General features: G+C 48.4%; 1 protein-coding gene across 1 annotated transcript in view; it reads left to right on the forward strand.

Annotated features, from left to right (window-relative positions):
- Positions 1–16,668, forward strand: part of erc2 (ELKS/RAB6-interacting/CAST family member 2) — a 43,852-nt gene that overhangs the window by 22,166 nt on the left and 5,018 nt on the right. Inside the window, 6 exon segments of the mRNA XM_047025601.1 lie at positions 902–1,069; positions 1,692–1,859; positions 3,473–3,610; positions 5,193–5,333; positions 6,506–6,646; positions 9,460–9,659. Coding sequence (XP_046881557.1) covers positions 902–1,069; positions 1,692–1,859; positions 3,473–3,610; positions 5,193–5,333; positions 6,506–6,646; positions 9,460–9,659 — 956 coding nt within the window.

A 16,668-nucleotide genomic window follows, 5' to 3' on the forward strand; every position in this document is an offset into this window, starting at 1 on the left:
AGGTGTGAGATGTCTCGTCTGCCTGGTTATCCTCACGGCAGATTTGTCTGTTTACGTCCACTCAACACCAGTTTGGCTGTCTTATATTTAGAAGCCTTTTCATCAATCATAGATCAGGGTGCTGGATAATGTATGAAGCGTACAGGGGAGCCAGTCTTGAGTGCATCTTTAATGAGAGGAAAGACAGGACTTACTCTGGGCCACAAGCAACTCTCCCTCACATAACCCCCACAGAGGCTGTTAGTCCAAGGATCAACCAATCACAACCACACACACGTTGATGACCTGGTCATCCTGGTCCCTTCCTGTCCATCCATCCTGCTGGCTGTCCTGTGATGTGTGATGCTGCTCCAGTCACTCTCCCCCAGCCCTGTGGCTGGAGTTAAACTGACATTCGCCAACTTGGACCTGAGTTGAACTTTGAATGTCTGTGTTTCAACACCCATTGGCACTTTTTTTGACGCATGACTATGTTTAGCCTGTGTTCTGCACCTCTCTTTCACCAACCGTCTCTGGAGGAGAGGATTCCTCACTGAATCACTCCTCCCAAGGTTTCTTCCATTTTTTCTCAGAGTTTTTCTGGGAGTTTTTCCTTGTCTTCCTTGAGGGTTAGGGTTGTTGAGGGGCAGTTTTATGAATGTATGTGCGTATGTGAAGCCCTCTGTGACATTGCTTGAAAAAGGGCTATACAAATATTTTGAATTGATGATGCGCCCCCTAGTTTTGGTTTAAAACTTATCACAGTGTCTCATGTTGATATTTCTGTCCTGTTGACCGTGTTGACACTGTTGGTCCAGTGTCACTGTGCAGGAACACCCCCACACAGTAATAGGCTTGCCTATCACTCACACACAAACACAGTACTGTGGTGTGAAGTTGACAGTGTGTGTGTGTGTGACAGATCGACCAGTTGAAGCAGGAGCTGTCTAAGAAGGAGTCCGAGCTGCTGGCTCTGCAGACCAAGCTGGAGACGCTGAACAACCAGAACTCAGACTGCAAGCAGCACATCGAGGTGCTGAAGGAGTCGCTCACTGCCAAGGAGCAGCGAGCTGCCATCCTGCAGACAGAGGTAGACTCACACACACGCATGCACACACAGGACAGATACACACACACAGGACAGATACACACACACACAGGACAGATACACACACAGGACAGATACACACACACAGGACAGATACACACACACGCAGGACAGATACACCTATACACAACCAGACCCAGATGTGTGGGTGGAAGGTGTCTGGTACTAACAGATGTGACATCATCCCAAGTCAGCAGGCCTCGTATGGACAGAACATGGAGCGGGTCAATATAAACAACCAAGGAACATCTAAAGACACAAGTGTTCTGTCTCCACCTCTCTCTTCAAACCTTGCTCTTTTATTCATGTGTTTGTGCACATGTGTGTTTCTATTTACATTTACTCATTTAGCAGACACTTTTATCCAAAGTGACTTACAAGAGAGAGCTTTACAAAAGTGCATAGGTCAATGATCATAAACAACCAGATAACATTGCTGGTATCCAAAACATGAAGCATACATTGTGAAAAGCTATGTGATGTGTGTGTGTGTCTGTGGTGTTTGTGTGTCTCTGTGGTGTGTGTGTGGTCTATCTGTGGTGTGTGTGTGGTCTGTCTGTGGTGTGTGTGTGGTCTGTCTGTGGTGTGTGTGTGTGTCCCTCAGGTGGACGCCCTGCGTCTGCGTCTGGAGGAGAAGGAGTCGTTCCTGAACAAGAAGAGCAAGCAGCTGCAGGAGCTGACGGAGGAGAAGGGCTCCCTGGCAGGGGAGATCCGGGACATGAAGGACATGCTGGAGGTCAAGGAGAGGAAGATCAACGTCCTGCAGAAGAAGGTGAACGTCCCTCCCAATCTGACGTGTTCACATCAACAGTTCTTTATCTTGGATGTGTTCAGAAACGCCCTCCATAAAGTTTGAGGCGATCGGACTGTGGTTCCCTTGCTGTAGTGTAGGTTATAAACTAGGGGTGGAACGGTACACTGAAGTCACGGTTCGGTTCGTACCGCGGTTCAGACATCACGGTTCGGTACGAGTTCGGTACAATGGGGGGAAAAGCAAAACAAAAATGCAGAAGCAGGGCTCCAGAATAACTACTGTACATGCAAGTCTTAGCTAGATATATGATGCGCTTGTCGATCAGTCCTCCTACACCACGACAGGCTACTAGCTAAGCAACAGCGCAAACACAGGCAGGGATACAGTAGCAGCAACGCCGGCCCTGGTCCCTTATATATACAACAAAACACAGACGTTGATGGAGCGCGAGTTGTCAGCTGCACCCTCCGTTTCACTAACGACTGATGGTTGGACTTCTCGTGCTACCGAAAGCTACCTCACGGTGACTGCTCATTTTATTGACTGAGTGGGAAATGAAAGCGTCAGTTCTACAGACACAGCCCCTGTATGAGCAGCACACAAGCACTCACCTAGCTGAGAAGCTACAGAAGGTCGTGGCAGAGTAGAAACTAGAGAGGCCTGGAAATTAGGAATTTATTGGGTGTGTACAACATCAGCACACGTTAGCAACAACTCATAGATACTACGCTCCGGATAAAAGCGTCTGCTAGACTAAATGCACGTTCTAGTAAGACAGCAATATCAGCGAGCCCTCAGCATTAGTAGCGCAGCTAAAAGTCTAGGAAAGTTTAGGCTATTTTTCGCTATACTTACACTACGAACATTCATATTTAGCACTAGCGTTGCATAGGCTATGTCTTTAGTGTTGCTGCTGCTGCTAGCTATCTCTGACTCGCTCAGGCACAGCTCAGCTACACAGGTGGCGGCGCCAATCAGTTTCAGAGCTAAGGCGGGGCTACAGATTGTCCTTAAAGAACACGAATATCTTACAGTAGTTCCGCATTACATTAATTAATTTGCACGCAAGTTTTATTAATTTTTATACCGTGTATTCTCCGTGCAATTTCACGTACCGAACCGTGACGCCCGTACCGTACGGTTCGGTAGGAATACATGTACCGTTCCACCCCTATTATAAACATATACATGCTCTTCATCACCCTGTCCTCTACTCTCCCTCCCCCTCTGCCCCCCCCCTCTCTCACTCTCTCTCGATCTCCCCGGTTCTCTCTCTCCCCGGTTCTCTTTCTCTCTATTTCTCTCCATCTTTACACTCCTATTTTTTTATCTGAACTTCCTCATCTTTACCTTCATATGTGTATATTTCTGTCGCATGCTGTTTGGAGGGAGTTGAAATCTTTCCTGAGCATCAGGTGTTCAGGGCTCTAAACCGTGAAAGGCCTGAACAGGAAATGAGTTGTGTTTCAGAAACTGATTGACAGCGAAGGACACCAATCCTATTGATAAGGCCAAATGTTTTAATGTTTATGTGCAGTTTTGACCTCACGGTGTATGTCCCTGACTACCCCCCTCCCAAACCACCATGCTTGTCCTGACCTCCGTCCCTGGTCCTGACCTCTGCCCCCCAGATTGAGAACTTGCAGGAGCAGCTGAGGGACAAGGACAAGCAGTTGTGCAGTCTGAAGGACCGGGTCAAGTCCCTGCAGACGGACTCCAGCAACACGGACACGGCCCTGGCCACCCTGGAGGAGGCTCTGTCTGAGAAGGTGCTCCCCACACCTGCAGCTCTCAGAGCACCAGAGGATGCACTGCTGAACTTACAATACAGCAGCATTAGGACAGGAGTTGTGCTAAACATGAGCGAGTTGCCGAATGTTTTCTCAAAAGCCCTGAATCTGAAGCTTACACAAGCCAGGCTTGTTACTTTAGTTTTAATCTGTATTTGGTGGCAAGATTAATAATTTCTTGTCTCTGCTTTACTCTTCTTGGTTGTAGGCGTCTATGTTCTCCTCTACCCTCTCCTTTCACTTTCACAAGTTTTGAAAGGTTGTTAATTTTCCGCAAAGAGTTTTGAAAGGTTGAAAAAGTATTTTGCCCTAAAACTAAGTAGAGTAAAGCATAGCAGAGTACAATAGAGTACTTATTTTTCAAATTATTTTGGGGAAAATACTTTTTCAATTTATCTACCCTTTTGGGGATTTTATTTTTAAACCTATGAAAAACTTTTTTCAAAACTTTTCGGCTTCGATGTTCTCCTCTTTCCTCTCCTTTCAAGTTTTGAAAATAAAGTTTCAAAAGGTTGAAAAAATAAATAATTTGTTTCCTCAAAAAAGTTTGGAAAGGTTGAAAAAATATTTGCCCCAAAAGTTTCAAAAAATTGACATTGAAATTTTCAATTATGAATTATGAATTAATTCACTATTGCACGCATCACTTCCGCATATTGCACAAGACAGGTCAACAACTTCCGGTAGATAGCAGTTACGTAAATCATACAAAATGCCATTTCTTACAATGATCCTTGAGTTTAGGTGATCTTCCCTAAATGACAATTAACGACTTACATAGGATTTGAATGTTGCTGCCCTTCAAGCAGGAGGGAAAAGGGGTTGTAGCCTATGTTTTCGAGCTACATCGACAATTAAAGATAAGGCTTATTAACTCACACAGTAAAAGTAGCTAGCTATCACTAGCTAGCTATCGAACGGATTTGAGCAGTAACATTAGCTAGGCTAGCTAGTATTTTTTTTGTTGCTACATTATAATGTACTCAATCATCTGATTATCAGCTTACTTGCAAGTCGTTAATGTTAACAGATTAATAATTGGTCGGAATAAGGTTACGAACGTACAAATTGACGTATAACTGCACAGAATAACAATATGGGTCCAACGTAATGTTTATATTACATTATTTTATGCTCAAATTAATGCAATTAAATGTGTCTAGCGCACTCGCATCAACTGTGGAAGTCTTTATTTAAGCTCCATATAAAAACAGGTCCTAGGTTGGGGCTAAGCCCTGATTGTTGACAACATCTGGCTCCGCCCCTGGTGCTACAGTTACTTTTGATTGTTGAGTCATTTAGCCAATACTTTCATCCAAAGCAAAATATAAATAGTGCATCTAGAGAAGATCAAGGATCAGAAGTGCAGAGCTTGAACAGTGTTTTGGTGGTCTGAGTCAAGGAACGGTCTGTATGTACTGCTAACATCACAAAGTTACCTCAGCTACCAGGGATGGTGAGCAATGGTGTTAATGCATTTGTTTGTGTGTGTGTGTGCTTGCATGTGTGCGTGTTTGTGTGTGTGTGTGCTTGCATGTGTGCGTGTTTGTGTGTGTGTCAGGAGAGGATCATCGAGCGGCTGAAGGACCAGAGAGAGAGGGAGGACAGGGAGAGGCTGGATGAAGTGGAGTCCTACAAGAAGGAAAACAAGGACCTCAAGGAAAAAGTCAACAGTTTGCAGGTGGAGTTAACAGAGAAGGAGGTCAGTCGTGTGAGTGAGTGTGTGAGTGAGTGAGTGTGTGTGTGTGTGTATTTTAGCCGTCCTCAACATCTAAAGGGTGTATGCATGTCAGTTTTGTGTGTGTTTGCTTGGTATGTCTGATGCTGCTCACCATGTGTGTGTGTTTGTGTGTGTGTGTGCTCCAGTCCAGCCTGATAGACCTGAAGGAGCTCACCATGTGTGTGTGTGTGTGTGTGTGTGCTCCAGTCCAGCCTGATAGACCTGAAGGAGCTCACCATGTGTGTGTGTGTGTGTGTGTGTGTGTGTGTGTGTGTGTGTGTGTGTGTGTGTGTGTGTGTGCTCCAGTCCAGCCTGATAGACCTGAAGGAGCTCACCATGTGTGTGTGTGTGTGTGTGTGTGTGTGTGTGTGTGTGTGTGTGTGCTCCAGTCCAGCCTGATAGACCTGAAGGAGCTCACCATGTGTGTGTGTGTGTGTGTGTGCTCCAGTCCAGCCTGATAGACCTGAAGGAGCTCACCATGTGTGTGTGTGTGTGTGTGTGCTCCAGTCCAGCCTGATAGACCTGAAGGAGCTCACCATGTGTGTGTGTGTGTGTGTGTGTGCTCCAGTCCAGCCTGATAGACCTGAAGGAGCTCACCATGTGTGTGTGTGTGTGTGTGTGTGTGTGTGCTCCAGTCCAGCCTGATAGACCTGAAGGAGCTCACCATGTGTGTGTGTGTGTGTGTGTGTGTGTGTGTGTGTGTGTGCTCCAGTCCAGCCTGATAGACCTGAAGGAGCTCACCATGTGTGTGTGTGTGTGTGTGTGTGTGTGTGCTCCAGTCCAGCCTGATAGACCTGAAGGAGCTCACCATGTGTGTGTGTGTGTGTGCGTGTGTGTGTGTGTGTGTGCTCCAGTCCAGCCTGATAGACCTGAAGGAGCTCACCATGTGTGTGTGTGTGTGTGTGTGTGCTCCAGTCCAGCCTGATAGACCTGAAGGAGCTCACCATGTGTGTGTGTGTGTGTGTGTGCTCCAGTCCAGCCTGATAGACCTGAAGGAGCTCACCATGTGTGTGTGTGTGTGTGTGTGTGTGTGTGTGTGTGTGTGTGTGTGTGTGTGTGTGTGTGTGTGTGTGTGTGTGTGTGTGTGTGCTCCAGTCCAGCCTGATAGACCTGAAGGAGCTCACCATGTGTGTGTGTGTGTGTGTGTGCTCCAGTCCAGCCTGATAGACCTGAAGGAGCATGCATCGTCACTGGCCTCCTCTGGGCTGAAGAAGGACTCCAAGCTGAAGACCCTGGAGATCGCCATCGAGCAGAAGAAGGAGGAGTGCAGCAAGCTGGAGACACAGCTGCAGAAGGTGGGTGTGTCCTCAGCTACGCCCCTCCAGAACACTGCAGGTAGACTACAGAACACTGCAGGTAGACTACAGAACACTGCAGGTAGACTGTACACTACAGAACACTACATGTAGACTGAAGCAAGTGGATCTTGAGGTTAGAGGACGACTGAGGAAGACAACTGAGGAAGTCGACTGAGGAAGACGTTGTCTGGAGATTGTGGTGGTTTCAAATTAGAAGTTTACAGTAACTGAATTTTAACAATTTACCAGTGTTGTTTCTGCTATGACATAGAAGGAAAGTTCTGAAAGAAATGATCTTATCGACCTGTTGATTTCTAGGTTCATTTGACTGACTGGTAAAGTTAATTTCCTGGATGTTTTGCGTTTCGACCCTTTAATCCCTGCATGCTGCTGAACTTGGTTTGAGTGCATGAGTCATGTCCTTCATGGCAGATATTAAGACTTTATCTTACAGCCTCATTTGAAAAATACTGTCGGCTGCTCTCAAAAGAATAAGTAATTAGAATCTTTTGGTAACTACTCAATGCCAAATGATACCACGTTTGGTTGCATCTGTGATTTATTTACTGTAAATGATGGGCTGTGAACTAAAGTCTCTCAAAGACAAGGACTGAATCCTTGTTTTCTTGATCATAACTAGCACCCCATCTTCACCCAATGTGCTGTTCTGTTTTATGCTGTTTAGAGGACAATTGTTGTTATAATATTGTGAAAAACCAAAACAATATAGTAATTGTTCCTAATACTTACCATGCTTAACATGCTGTAATGAAATTAACAGAATGTGAAGAAAGAATTGAAGAAAAGTATGAAAGTATAAAACTTAATATCTGCGTTCATGACGTGTGCGCTGAGGAGATATAGGTGGTCCTGTCTCCTGTCATACCGTCTCTGCCCCGGGGGAGTTACATTCCAAGAGGTCATCCCCCCCCCGGTCTCCCCCTGATACCGCTCCTGCCCCCGTCCCCCTCCTGCCCCAGCAGTCCCCTAAGGAACATATCAACCTGTCTGCTGTCTGACCTTCCTTTAACATGTACCATGTAACACATCTACTTCTGTCCTGATCCCACTAACGCTACAGTACATGCTAACAATCCTTCCCTTGGGTCTGCTCCCTCCATCCCCCCATCCCTCCATCCCTCCCTTCTTTTCCCCTCTCCCCCCAAACCTTTGCTATGTAGCAAGCTGAGCAGCTTTTCAGTCAGATGAACAACCCTGTAAGTGTTCCTCCCCAGCTGTCTGTGGTCGTGTTAAAGCATGAGGATCGTGTCTGACTCCTGGAGTGTTTGTAACGTGATAGTGTGGTTCTCACGAGCCCACGCTCTGACACCTACATGCATGCTGGTCTTGGCACTCTGCTGGCCCCTGTTAGACCTGCTCAGCACACATGGACATGGTTAGCATTAGCATCATTAGCGTTAGCATTTTTATAAGATAAGACATGGTTAGCACTAGCATCGTTGCCGTTAGCTTTTCTTTATCAAGGAAAATCCGTTTGAGCTATAGCTATAGCATTAACATTAGCCATTATTCAGCATGAGTTGTAGCTTGTGATGTTAATTAGGAATGTTTGGAGTGAATGTCATCTTATTAAATTCTCCCGACAGACAGTGCTGGCCATGTCACTGACGGATGAGGCTACAGTATGTGTACTTTTGTTGTGGTTACAGAAGAATGAGTTTTAGAAAATTTTAGCTGCTTAGCTCCTTGTGATAGAGAAATCCCAAAGCTTTTGGGGGAAGAAGAGTTCTTAATCAGAATAGTCTTTGCATTTATATACAGTATAGTATTGTCTATAGAAGAGTAGATCGTCTGTGTTATCTGTAGCATGAGTATCTTACAGGATACGTATATATCCTCAGCCATCAGATGTGTGACCATGACCTTGTTCCTCATGCTTCTGATATGTAGCTTTGTGTTGACGTGGTGAAACGGTCCGACCTGAGAACAGGAGGCATTTAGAATGTCCTCCTGTCAGGGTCCTGCATGGGTGGGGCTCTACACTGCATGCTGTCCGGTCACTGTGCCACGCTTGAGTGAGTGTGTGTGTGTGGTCACTGTGCCACGCTTGAGTGTGAGTGTGTGTGGTCACTGTGCCACGCTTGAGTGAGTGTGTGTGTGTGTGTGGTCACTGTGCCACGCTTGAGTGTGAGTGTGTGTGGTCACTGTGCCACGCTTGAGTGAGTGTGTGTGTGTGGTCACTGTGCCACGCTTGTGTGAGTGGTCAGTGTGTCATGTTGTAGGTGAGGTCCCTGTGGTGGTGGGTGTGGTCAATGTGGTGGTGGGTGTGGTCAGTGTGGTGGTGGGTGAGGCTAGTGTGGTGTTGAACCTCCGCCTCTCTTGCTGCGTCATGTTGCCCTAGATCCTTATAGATGATGTGTTGAAATGATGTTGAAATGTTCAAAATGGGTTTTTGACTTCTGAGGTGATGGTAAGAAGATGAAGTGTTGATCTACTCTGTTGACACTGGGAATACAGGGCTGCCGTTATACGTTCACTTTTTCCAGTGATTCACTGACAAACTGTAAAATACTGTAATTTAAAATGAGCACAACAGGGGTGCAGAGATAAGATAGTTTGTGTTGGTATCATCAATGCGCTCAGACACATGCACTACTTGCAGCAGTCTGGTAGTCTCAGAGGGCTGTTAACGGGATGAATAAAAGGTCTGTTAAACGTAATGAGCCGGCAACCGTGATGGTGCTCCTGTACTCTCACAGCTCACAACACAGTCAAGGACTACAACTGTGTGTGTGTGTGTGTCTGTGTGTTTGTATGTGTGTATATGTGTGTGTGTGTGACAGCAGAAGGCCCATGAGGTGGAGCAGCAGGGGGGGTCCCGGGGGGCACCAGAGTACGGGGAGCGGGTGAAGCAGCTGGAGAAGGAGCTGTCCTTCTACAAGGAGGAGTCAGGCAAGGCCCAGGCGGAGGTGGAGAGACTGCTGGACATCCTGAGGGAGGTGGAGACAGAGAAGACCGACAAGGACAAGAAGATTGCAGAGCTGGAGAGGTGGGGGTGCCCTAATGTACCTACATGTGGTACCGTCTTTCATTTAGAATGTGTCTTAAATTGTAAATGTGCTTCTCCTCTGACTTCTCATACTCATGAAAATGTCTGGAATGATTCGAGAGATGTAGGTTTGGGCTCTGATGATTCGAGAGATGCAGGTTTGAGCTCTGATTGTCCATAATTTACACATAGAAGCAGACCATTGATCTTGTTTCTAGGTTTGTTTGGTAGTCTTCATAGTCTGTGCATTCTTAGTATCCCTGAACACGCACTGCCCAGAAAGGTCACTTCAACAGCCGTTCACAGCCTGAAGTACTAGTTTAGTCACAGCAAACCAAGGTATTTTGGATGAACGTCTCTCTGAAGAGTGTTGGATGAACGTCTCTCTGAGGAGTGTTGGATGAACGTCTCTCTGAAGAGTGTTGGATGAACGTCTCTCTGAAGAGTGTTGGATGAACGTCTCTCTGAAGAGTGTTGGATGAACGTCTCTCTGAAGAGTGTTGGATGAACGTCTCTCTGAGGAGTGTTGGATGAACGTCTGTCTGAGGAGTGTTGGATGAACGTCTCTCTGAAGAGTGTTGGATGAACGTCTCTCTGAGGAGTGTTGGATGAACGTCTCTCTGAAGAGTGTTGGATGAACGTCTCTCTGAAGAGTGTTGGATGAACGTCTCTCTGAAGAGTGTTGGATGAACGTCTCTCTGAGGAGTGTTGGATGAACGTCTCTCTGAAGAGTGTTGGATGAACGTCTCTCTGAGGAGTGTTGTTGTGTAATTAGTTTATCTCCATCCCCACGATCTTGCCGCTCTAATCGAGAACGTTCTTCTCAAGAACTCGAGTACCTTATTAGCGTTCTGCGGATTGATAAACCACCCGTTTATGTGGTGGTTTACCCTGTGAGGTGAGTTTGTGGAAACGCTACCACCCCCCCCCCCCCCCCAGATTTTGGAGGCTGTAGTAGCCAAGCTCTTTTCAGGAAAGTTTATTTTGTACGTTTAGAGAACAAAGACCCAACATTAGGAGTGTTTGTGTGTGAGCATGCAACTACAAAGGGTCCAGATACAGGAGTGCTGCACCTGGCGCCCCCTGCAGGAACAGAGAGGCACTGCACTCTAGTGTCTCCACTTTGTTCGGCAGCAGCTGTGTTTAATCAACTCTGTGTTTCTGTCCTTCTTTGCCATCCTCATCCAAATGTTCCTCTATCCTGTTTACATCTCACCCTCCTCTATCCTGTTTACATCTCACCCTCCTCTATCCTGTTTACATCTCACCCTCCTCTATCCTGTTTACATCTCACCCTCCTCTATCCTGTCTCCCTGCTTGTTACCTGTTCTGTCCTTCTTCTTCCTCAACCACTCTATTGTTCTCTTCACTCCTTTCTGTCCACCTCCCCCCCCTCCTCCCCCCCCAACCCCCCTCCTCCCACCCCTCCTCCCCTCCCCCTCCCCCCCTCCTCCCGGTGGGCCGCTCCCCCCTCCTCCAGCCCCCCCCTCCCTGCCCCTCAGCCCCTCCCCCGTCCTGGAGGCAGGGCCCCCCCTGACCCCGCCCCCCAGCAGATAGGGGGGATGGTTTGGGACTTCCTGGGAAAGTGAGTGCTCTGCCCCCTGGATCTTCAGCTGGGCTGCCTGGTCCCCTAGAGTCGGACTGGCCCAGCGACGCATCTCTGCCTGTCTGTCTGTTTGGGTCTGTCTGTCTGTCTTCCCTGTCGGCCTGTCTGTCTGTCGGTGTCTGTCTTACCTGTCGGCCTGTCTGTCTGTCGGTGTCTGTCTTACCTGTCGGCCTGTCTGCTTATCTATCCGTCTGCCTGCCTGCCTGCCTGCCTGCCTGCCTGACCTGTCTGCCTGGGTCTGTCTGTCTGCTTGTCTGCCTGGCCCTGTCTGTCTGCTGTTGGTAGATGCCTATATCAGAGGAACGAGCTTCAGCTGTGACAGGAGTGGATCATCCTCTGGATATGGAGACTGCTGGATCACACCAAGTCTAGTGAATGTCTGCATTCGTTCATTAATCATTTCAGTGGGAATCACTGAATGCGTGCAAGTGACTGTTAGACTGTGTCACTGAACCTGAGTAGTTCTGAGAGCATCTTGTGTTGTGGCCTTCTTCTGCAGCTGTCAACAGATGTTCTGAATACAGCTTCTCCATCTGTCTGTGAAGCATGAGGAATGAGTCATCTGAGATGATCTGAGATGCTTCAAGCATCAAAGGTCTAAAAGAAATGTGTCCCTTTATGACCATGAACTAGAGGAATGAACTAGAGCAGGGGTACCCAAACTTTTTTCTGTGTGGGCCAGATCATTTTTCCTTTCTTTAATGTGGGTTTGGGTAGAAAATAACATGGGCCGGATTTTCTTGCTGGCTCGCGTGCACCTGCTCGATCACGATGGATGTTTTTGTTTAATGTTCTTTTCTGTTGGTGGGTGGATCTAACAAATTATTTGTTTACGTTAATAATTATAGTTAATAACTAAGAGACATTTTGATAGGTAATAACTAAGGGAAGTTTTAGTTTGAAAGCCAACCTTCATTATCAAGTACAGATATGATATGATTAAAACATATAGACCTATTACAATAAAACATTTCTTAATATGTCTCTGGCATTGTTCAGAGGGCTGGTCCAAATGTGTGGGCGGGCCGTATTCGGCCCACGGGCCGTAGTTTGGGGACCCCTGAACTAGAGGAATGAACTAGAGGAATGAACTAGAGGAATGAACTAGAGGAATGCTTGGTGTGATGTGATGTCTCCTGCTCATCTGTGCTGAACTCAGTTGTAACTACAGCTTTACACATGAAACACAGACATATTACTGTACCCTCCTGTGGGGGTCTACTCCATCTCAGTTGTAACAAACGTGGTTTCGCTTGTTATACAGCTGTTTACACACACCAGTTTTCTTCTGTGTCTTTGTGTGTGCTGGCTGTTTGATGTTGCTTTCCTGATGTGGGAAGGTCTTATCTTTAGAGAAACTGAATTCTCCTCCTGCTCCTTCTCCCCCCTCCTGCTCCTTCTCCCCCCTCCTGCTCCCTCTCCTCCCCCTCCCCCCTCCTGCTCCCTCTCCTCCCCCTCCTGCTCCCCCTCCCCCCTCCTGCTCCCTCTCCTCCCCCTCCTGCTCCCCCTCCCCCCTCCTGCTCCCTCTCCTCCCCCTCCTGCTCCCTCTCCTCCCCCCCCTCCCTCCTGCTCCCTCTCCTCCCCCTCCTGCTCCCTCCTACTCCCCCCTCCAAACCCCTAACCTGTTTTGGGACAGTCAACGTTGTAAAGCACTAAACCATAACATTGTCAGCCTGCTTCCATCGTAGTCTGAACACAAGCAGGTACCAGTGACCAGCTTGCAGGCAACAATAAAGAGCTGCAGAGTGAAGATTAAGTCTTATCTAGCTTTCATCATTCTTTACAAAGCAGCTCTACTAAGGGTCGTAACTCAGGTAAACTGGTACCCCTCCTTTCCTAACTCAGGAGATGTTGTCAGTTAACCTAGACAGGAACATTCCTATCCAAATCTCTGGAGCATCTACAGATCAGGCATCAAATAAACAGGAACCATGTTGGCTCAAATCAGAAGCCAGTATTAGTTTCAAACTCATCCACAGCTTCACAACCTCAGCCTCACCTCAGCCCTCACCCTCCCTCAACCCCCCCGTCCTCCCCAGCTGACTGGACCAGATGTTAAAGGAATGTGCTCAGTCTTAGCGGGCCTGCATGCTTAGAGCAGAGGGGTTAGACTAGGTAGGGCTCAGTCTGAACTGAATCAGGGAGTTCAGGATGTGTGTGTTTTTAGTCCCTCCCTCCCTGCCTCCCTTCCTGCCTCCCACCCTGCCTTCCTCCCTGCCTCCCACCCTGCCTCGCTCCCCGCCTGCCTCCCTCTCTCCCTGCCTCCCACCATGCCTCCCACCCTTCCTCTGTTCTCACTGACTCCTGTCTTGATGGTCCTATTGCCTAAAAGTGAGACAGTAGTCTCTCTTTTTCTGTCTCTCTCTGTTTCATTTTTTTTCAACCCCCCCTCCCCTGCCCCCACCTGTCTGGGCTGGCTGTACCCCCCCCCCCCCCCCCCCGCCCGTTTGACTGCATGTAGAAACACCCCCCTCTCCCCCCTTGGTTCTACAGCTGACACACACACTACACACATGCTACACACACGCTACAAACACGCTACAAACATGCTACACACACACTATACACATGCTACACACATGCTACACACACGCTACAAACACGCTACACACACACACTATACACGCTACACACACGCTACACACATGCTACACACATGCTACACACACACTACACACATGCTACACACACGCTACACACATGCTACACACGCGCTATAAACACGCTACAAACACGCTACACACACACTATACACATGCTACACACACGCTATACACACGCTACACACATGCTACACGCTCCGTTGCTGTCAGCTTGGGGAAAAGAGTCACAGGGTCTCCCGGTCGCTGCTTCATGCACAAACTACCAGTGGTCCGTCTGGGTCCAGTAGAAATACTGCAGTATGAGACTGTTCCTCTGTTCGCTCCCCTGGCTGGCTGCTGTTGTATCCAGCCTGCGGGTGAAGCGTCTGGGCCCTGTATGATGAGGATCATGTCAGGGCTGATCCCAGACAGGGCTGGACAGGCTGGTGTTTTGTGGATCTTCTTTTTGTTGTTTCTGTCCAGGTTTTAATGTCTGTGTGTTTCTTGTATTTGCTATTTCTTCCTCTTGTCCTACCATTCCTCCTCCTCTTCCTCCTCCTCCTGTCCTTCGTCTGTAGCCTGGCTCCCAGGTAAGGAGCGTTTTTTCACCATGACAACTGACCCTATCCTGACACCAGCATGACCCCTCCACCCCAGCATAACACCCTGACACCAGCATAACCACTGACCCCAGTATAACACACTGACCCCAGTATAACACACTGACCCCAGTATAACACCCTGACCCCAGTATAACACCCTGACACCAGCATAACACCCTGACACCAGCATAACCACTGACCCCAGTATAACACCCTGACACCAGCATAACACCCTGACACCAGCATAACCACTGACCCCAGTATAACACACTGACCCCAGTATAACACACTGACACCAGTATAACACCCTGACCCTAGCATAACCACTGGCCCCAGTACAGTGGCCTGTACTCATCAGGGTCCCCAGAATTAAAGGAGCCCGTACTGTCGCCTTTAATTCTGGGGACCCTGATGAGTACAGGAAGGCCAGATACGACCTTCTGAAGGCCATCAAAGCAGCGAAAAGGGCCTACAGGACCAAGGTGGAGTCCAGCTACCATGGCTCTGACCCCAGGCGCATGTGGAGTGGACTTAAAGCCATTACAGAATACAAAGGGAGAGGCTACAATGAGACCCAGTCTTCTGTCCTACTGCCAGACGAGCTGAACTCCTTCTACGCTCGCTTTGAGAGGGACAGTGAACCCCCTGCAGTGGAGCTACCTGAAGGCCAAGCCAGTGGTGTGCCTACACTAACTGTAGCTGAGGTGAGGCTATGCTTTAAGAAGATCAACCCTCGCAAGGCACCTGGCCCAGACGGCATATCAGGTAGGGCCCTTAGGGGCTGCGCTGACCAGCTGGCAGGGGTCTTCAGTGACATCTTCAACCTCTCCCTTAACCTGTCTGTACTCCCCACCTGCTTCAAGAGGACCACCATCATCCCTGTGCCCAAGAACACCAAGGTCACATGTCTGAATGACTATCGCCCAATAGCACTGACCTCTATCATCATGAAGTGCTTCGAGCGGCTAGTCAAATCATTCATCTGCTCCTCGCTGCCCCCCACACTGGACCCTATGCAGTTTGCATACCGGTCCAATAGGTCTACAGACGATGCCATCGCTCTGACCATGCACACCGCTCTCTCCCACCTGGACAAGGGGAATACATATGTGAGGATGCTGTTCATTGACTACAGCTCTGCATTCAACACCATCATCCCCTCCAGACTGGTCTCCAAGCTTGTGGACCTGGGACTAAGCACCTCCCTCTGCAAGTGGATCTTCCACTTCCTGACGGGGAGGCCACAGGTGGTGAGAATCGGTGACCGCACTTCATCTGTACTGATCACCAACACAGGCACCCCCCAGGGCTATGTGCTCAGCCCTCTCCTGTTCTCCTTGTTCACCCACGACTGTGCGGCTACGCACAGCTCCAACCTCCTCGTTAAGTTTGCTGACGACACAACCATCGTGGGCCTCATCTCTGACAGTGACGAGTCAGCCTACAGAGAGGAGGTTGACACCCTGACATCATGGTGTCAGGACAACAACCTCTCTCTTAACATCAGCAAGACCAAGGAGATGATTGTGGACTTTAGGAGGCGGCAGGAGGAGGAGCATGCACCCCTATTCATCAATGGATCGGAAGTGGAGAAGGTCAGCTGCTTCAAGTTCCTCGGGGTGAACATCAGCAATGACCTCACCTGGTCTGTTCACACGGACAAGGTGGTCAAAACGGCCCGTAAGCGCCTCTTCTTCCTGAGGAGACTGAAGAAGTTTGGTATGGACTCAGTCATCCTTACTAACTTTTACAGATGCACTATAGAAAGCATTCTGACTGGTTGTATCACAGTGTGGTATGGGAGCTGCACAGACCGGGACCGCAAGGCCCTACGAAGTGTGGTCCGTTCTGCTGAGTTCATCATCGGCAGGAAGCTCCCAGCCCTACAGGACACCTACCACACACGTTGCCTTAGGAAAGCCAGCAGGATTCTAAGAGACTGTTCCCACCCATCCTTCAGTCTCTTTACCCCGTTGCCTTCTGGCAGGCGTTACCGCAGCATCCGGTCGCGCACACGCAGACTGGACAACAGTTTCTACCCAAGGGTCATCAGGCTTCTCAATGGACACTGATATGGACATTTTTACTGCACACTAGTCACTTATACACTGTCACTTTCAGCTACTGGTTGCTCTTTCAGTAACATTGCACTACTGTACCTCGCCACCAGGCTCCTGTTTGGTCATTGACAAAGTCACTGATCTGTAAATTTGCACTAC

The sequence above is a fragment of the Hypomesus transpacificus genome, chromosome 9 (genome assembly GCF_021917145.1).
Source record: "Hypomesus transpacificus isolate Combined female chromosome 9, fHypTra1, whole genome shotgun sequence".
Taxonomy (NCBI): Eukaryota; Metazoa; Chordata; class Actinopteri; order Osmeriformes; family Osmeridae; genus Hypomesus; species Hypomesus transpacificus.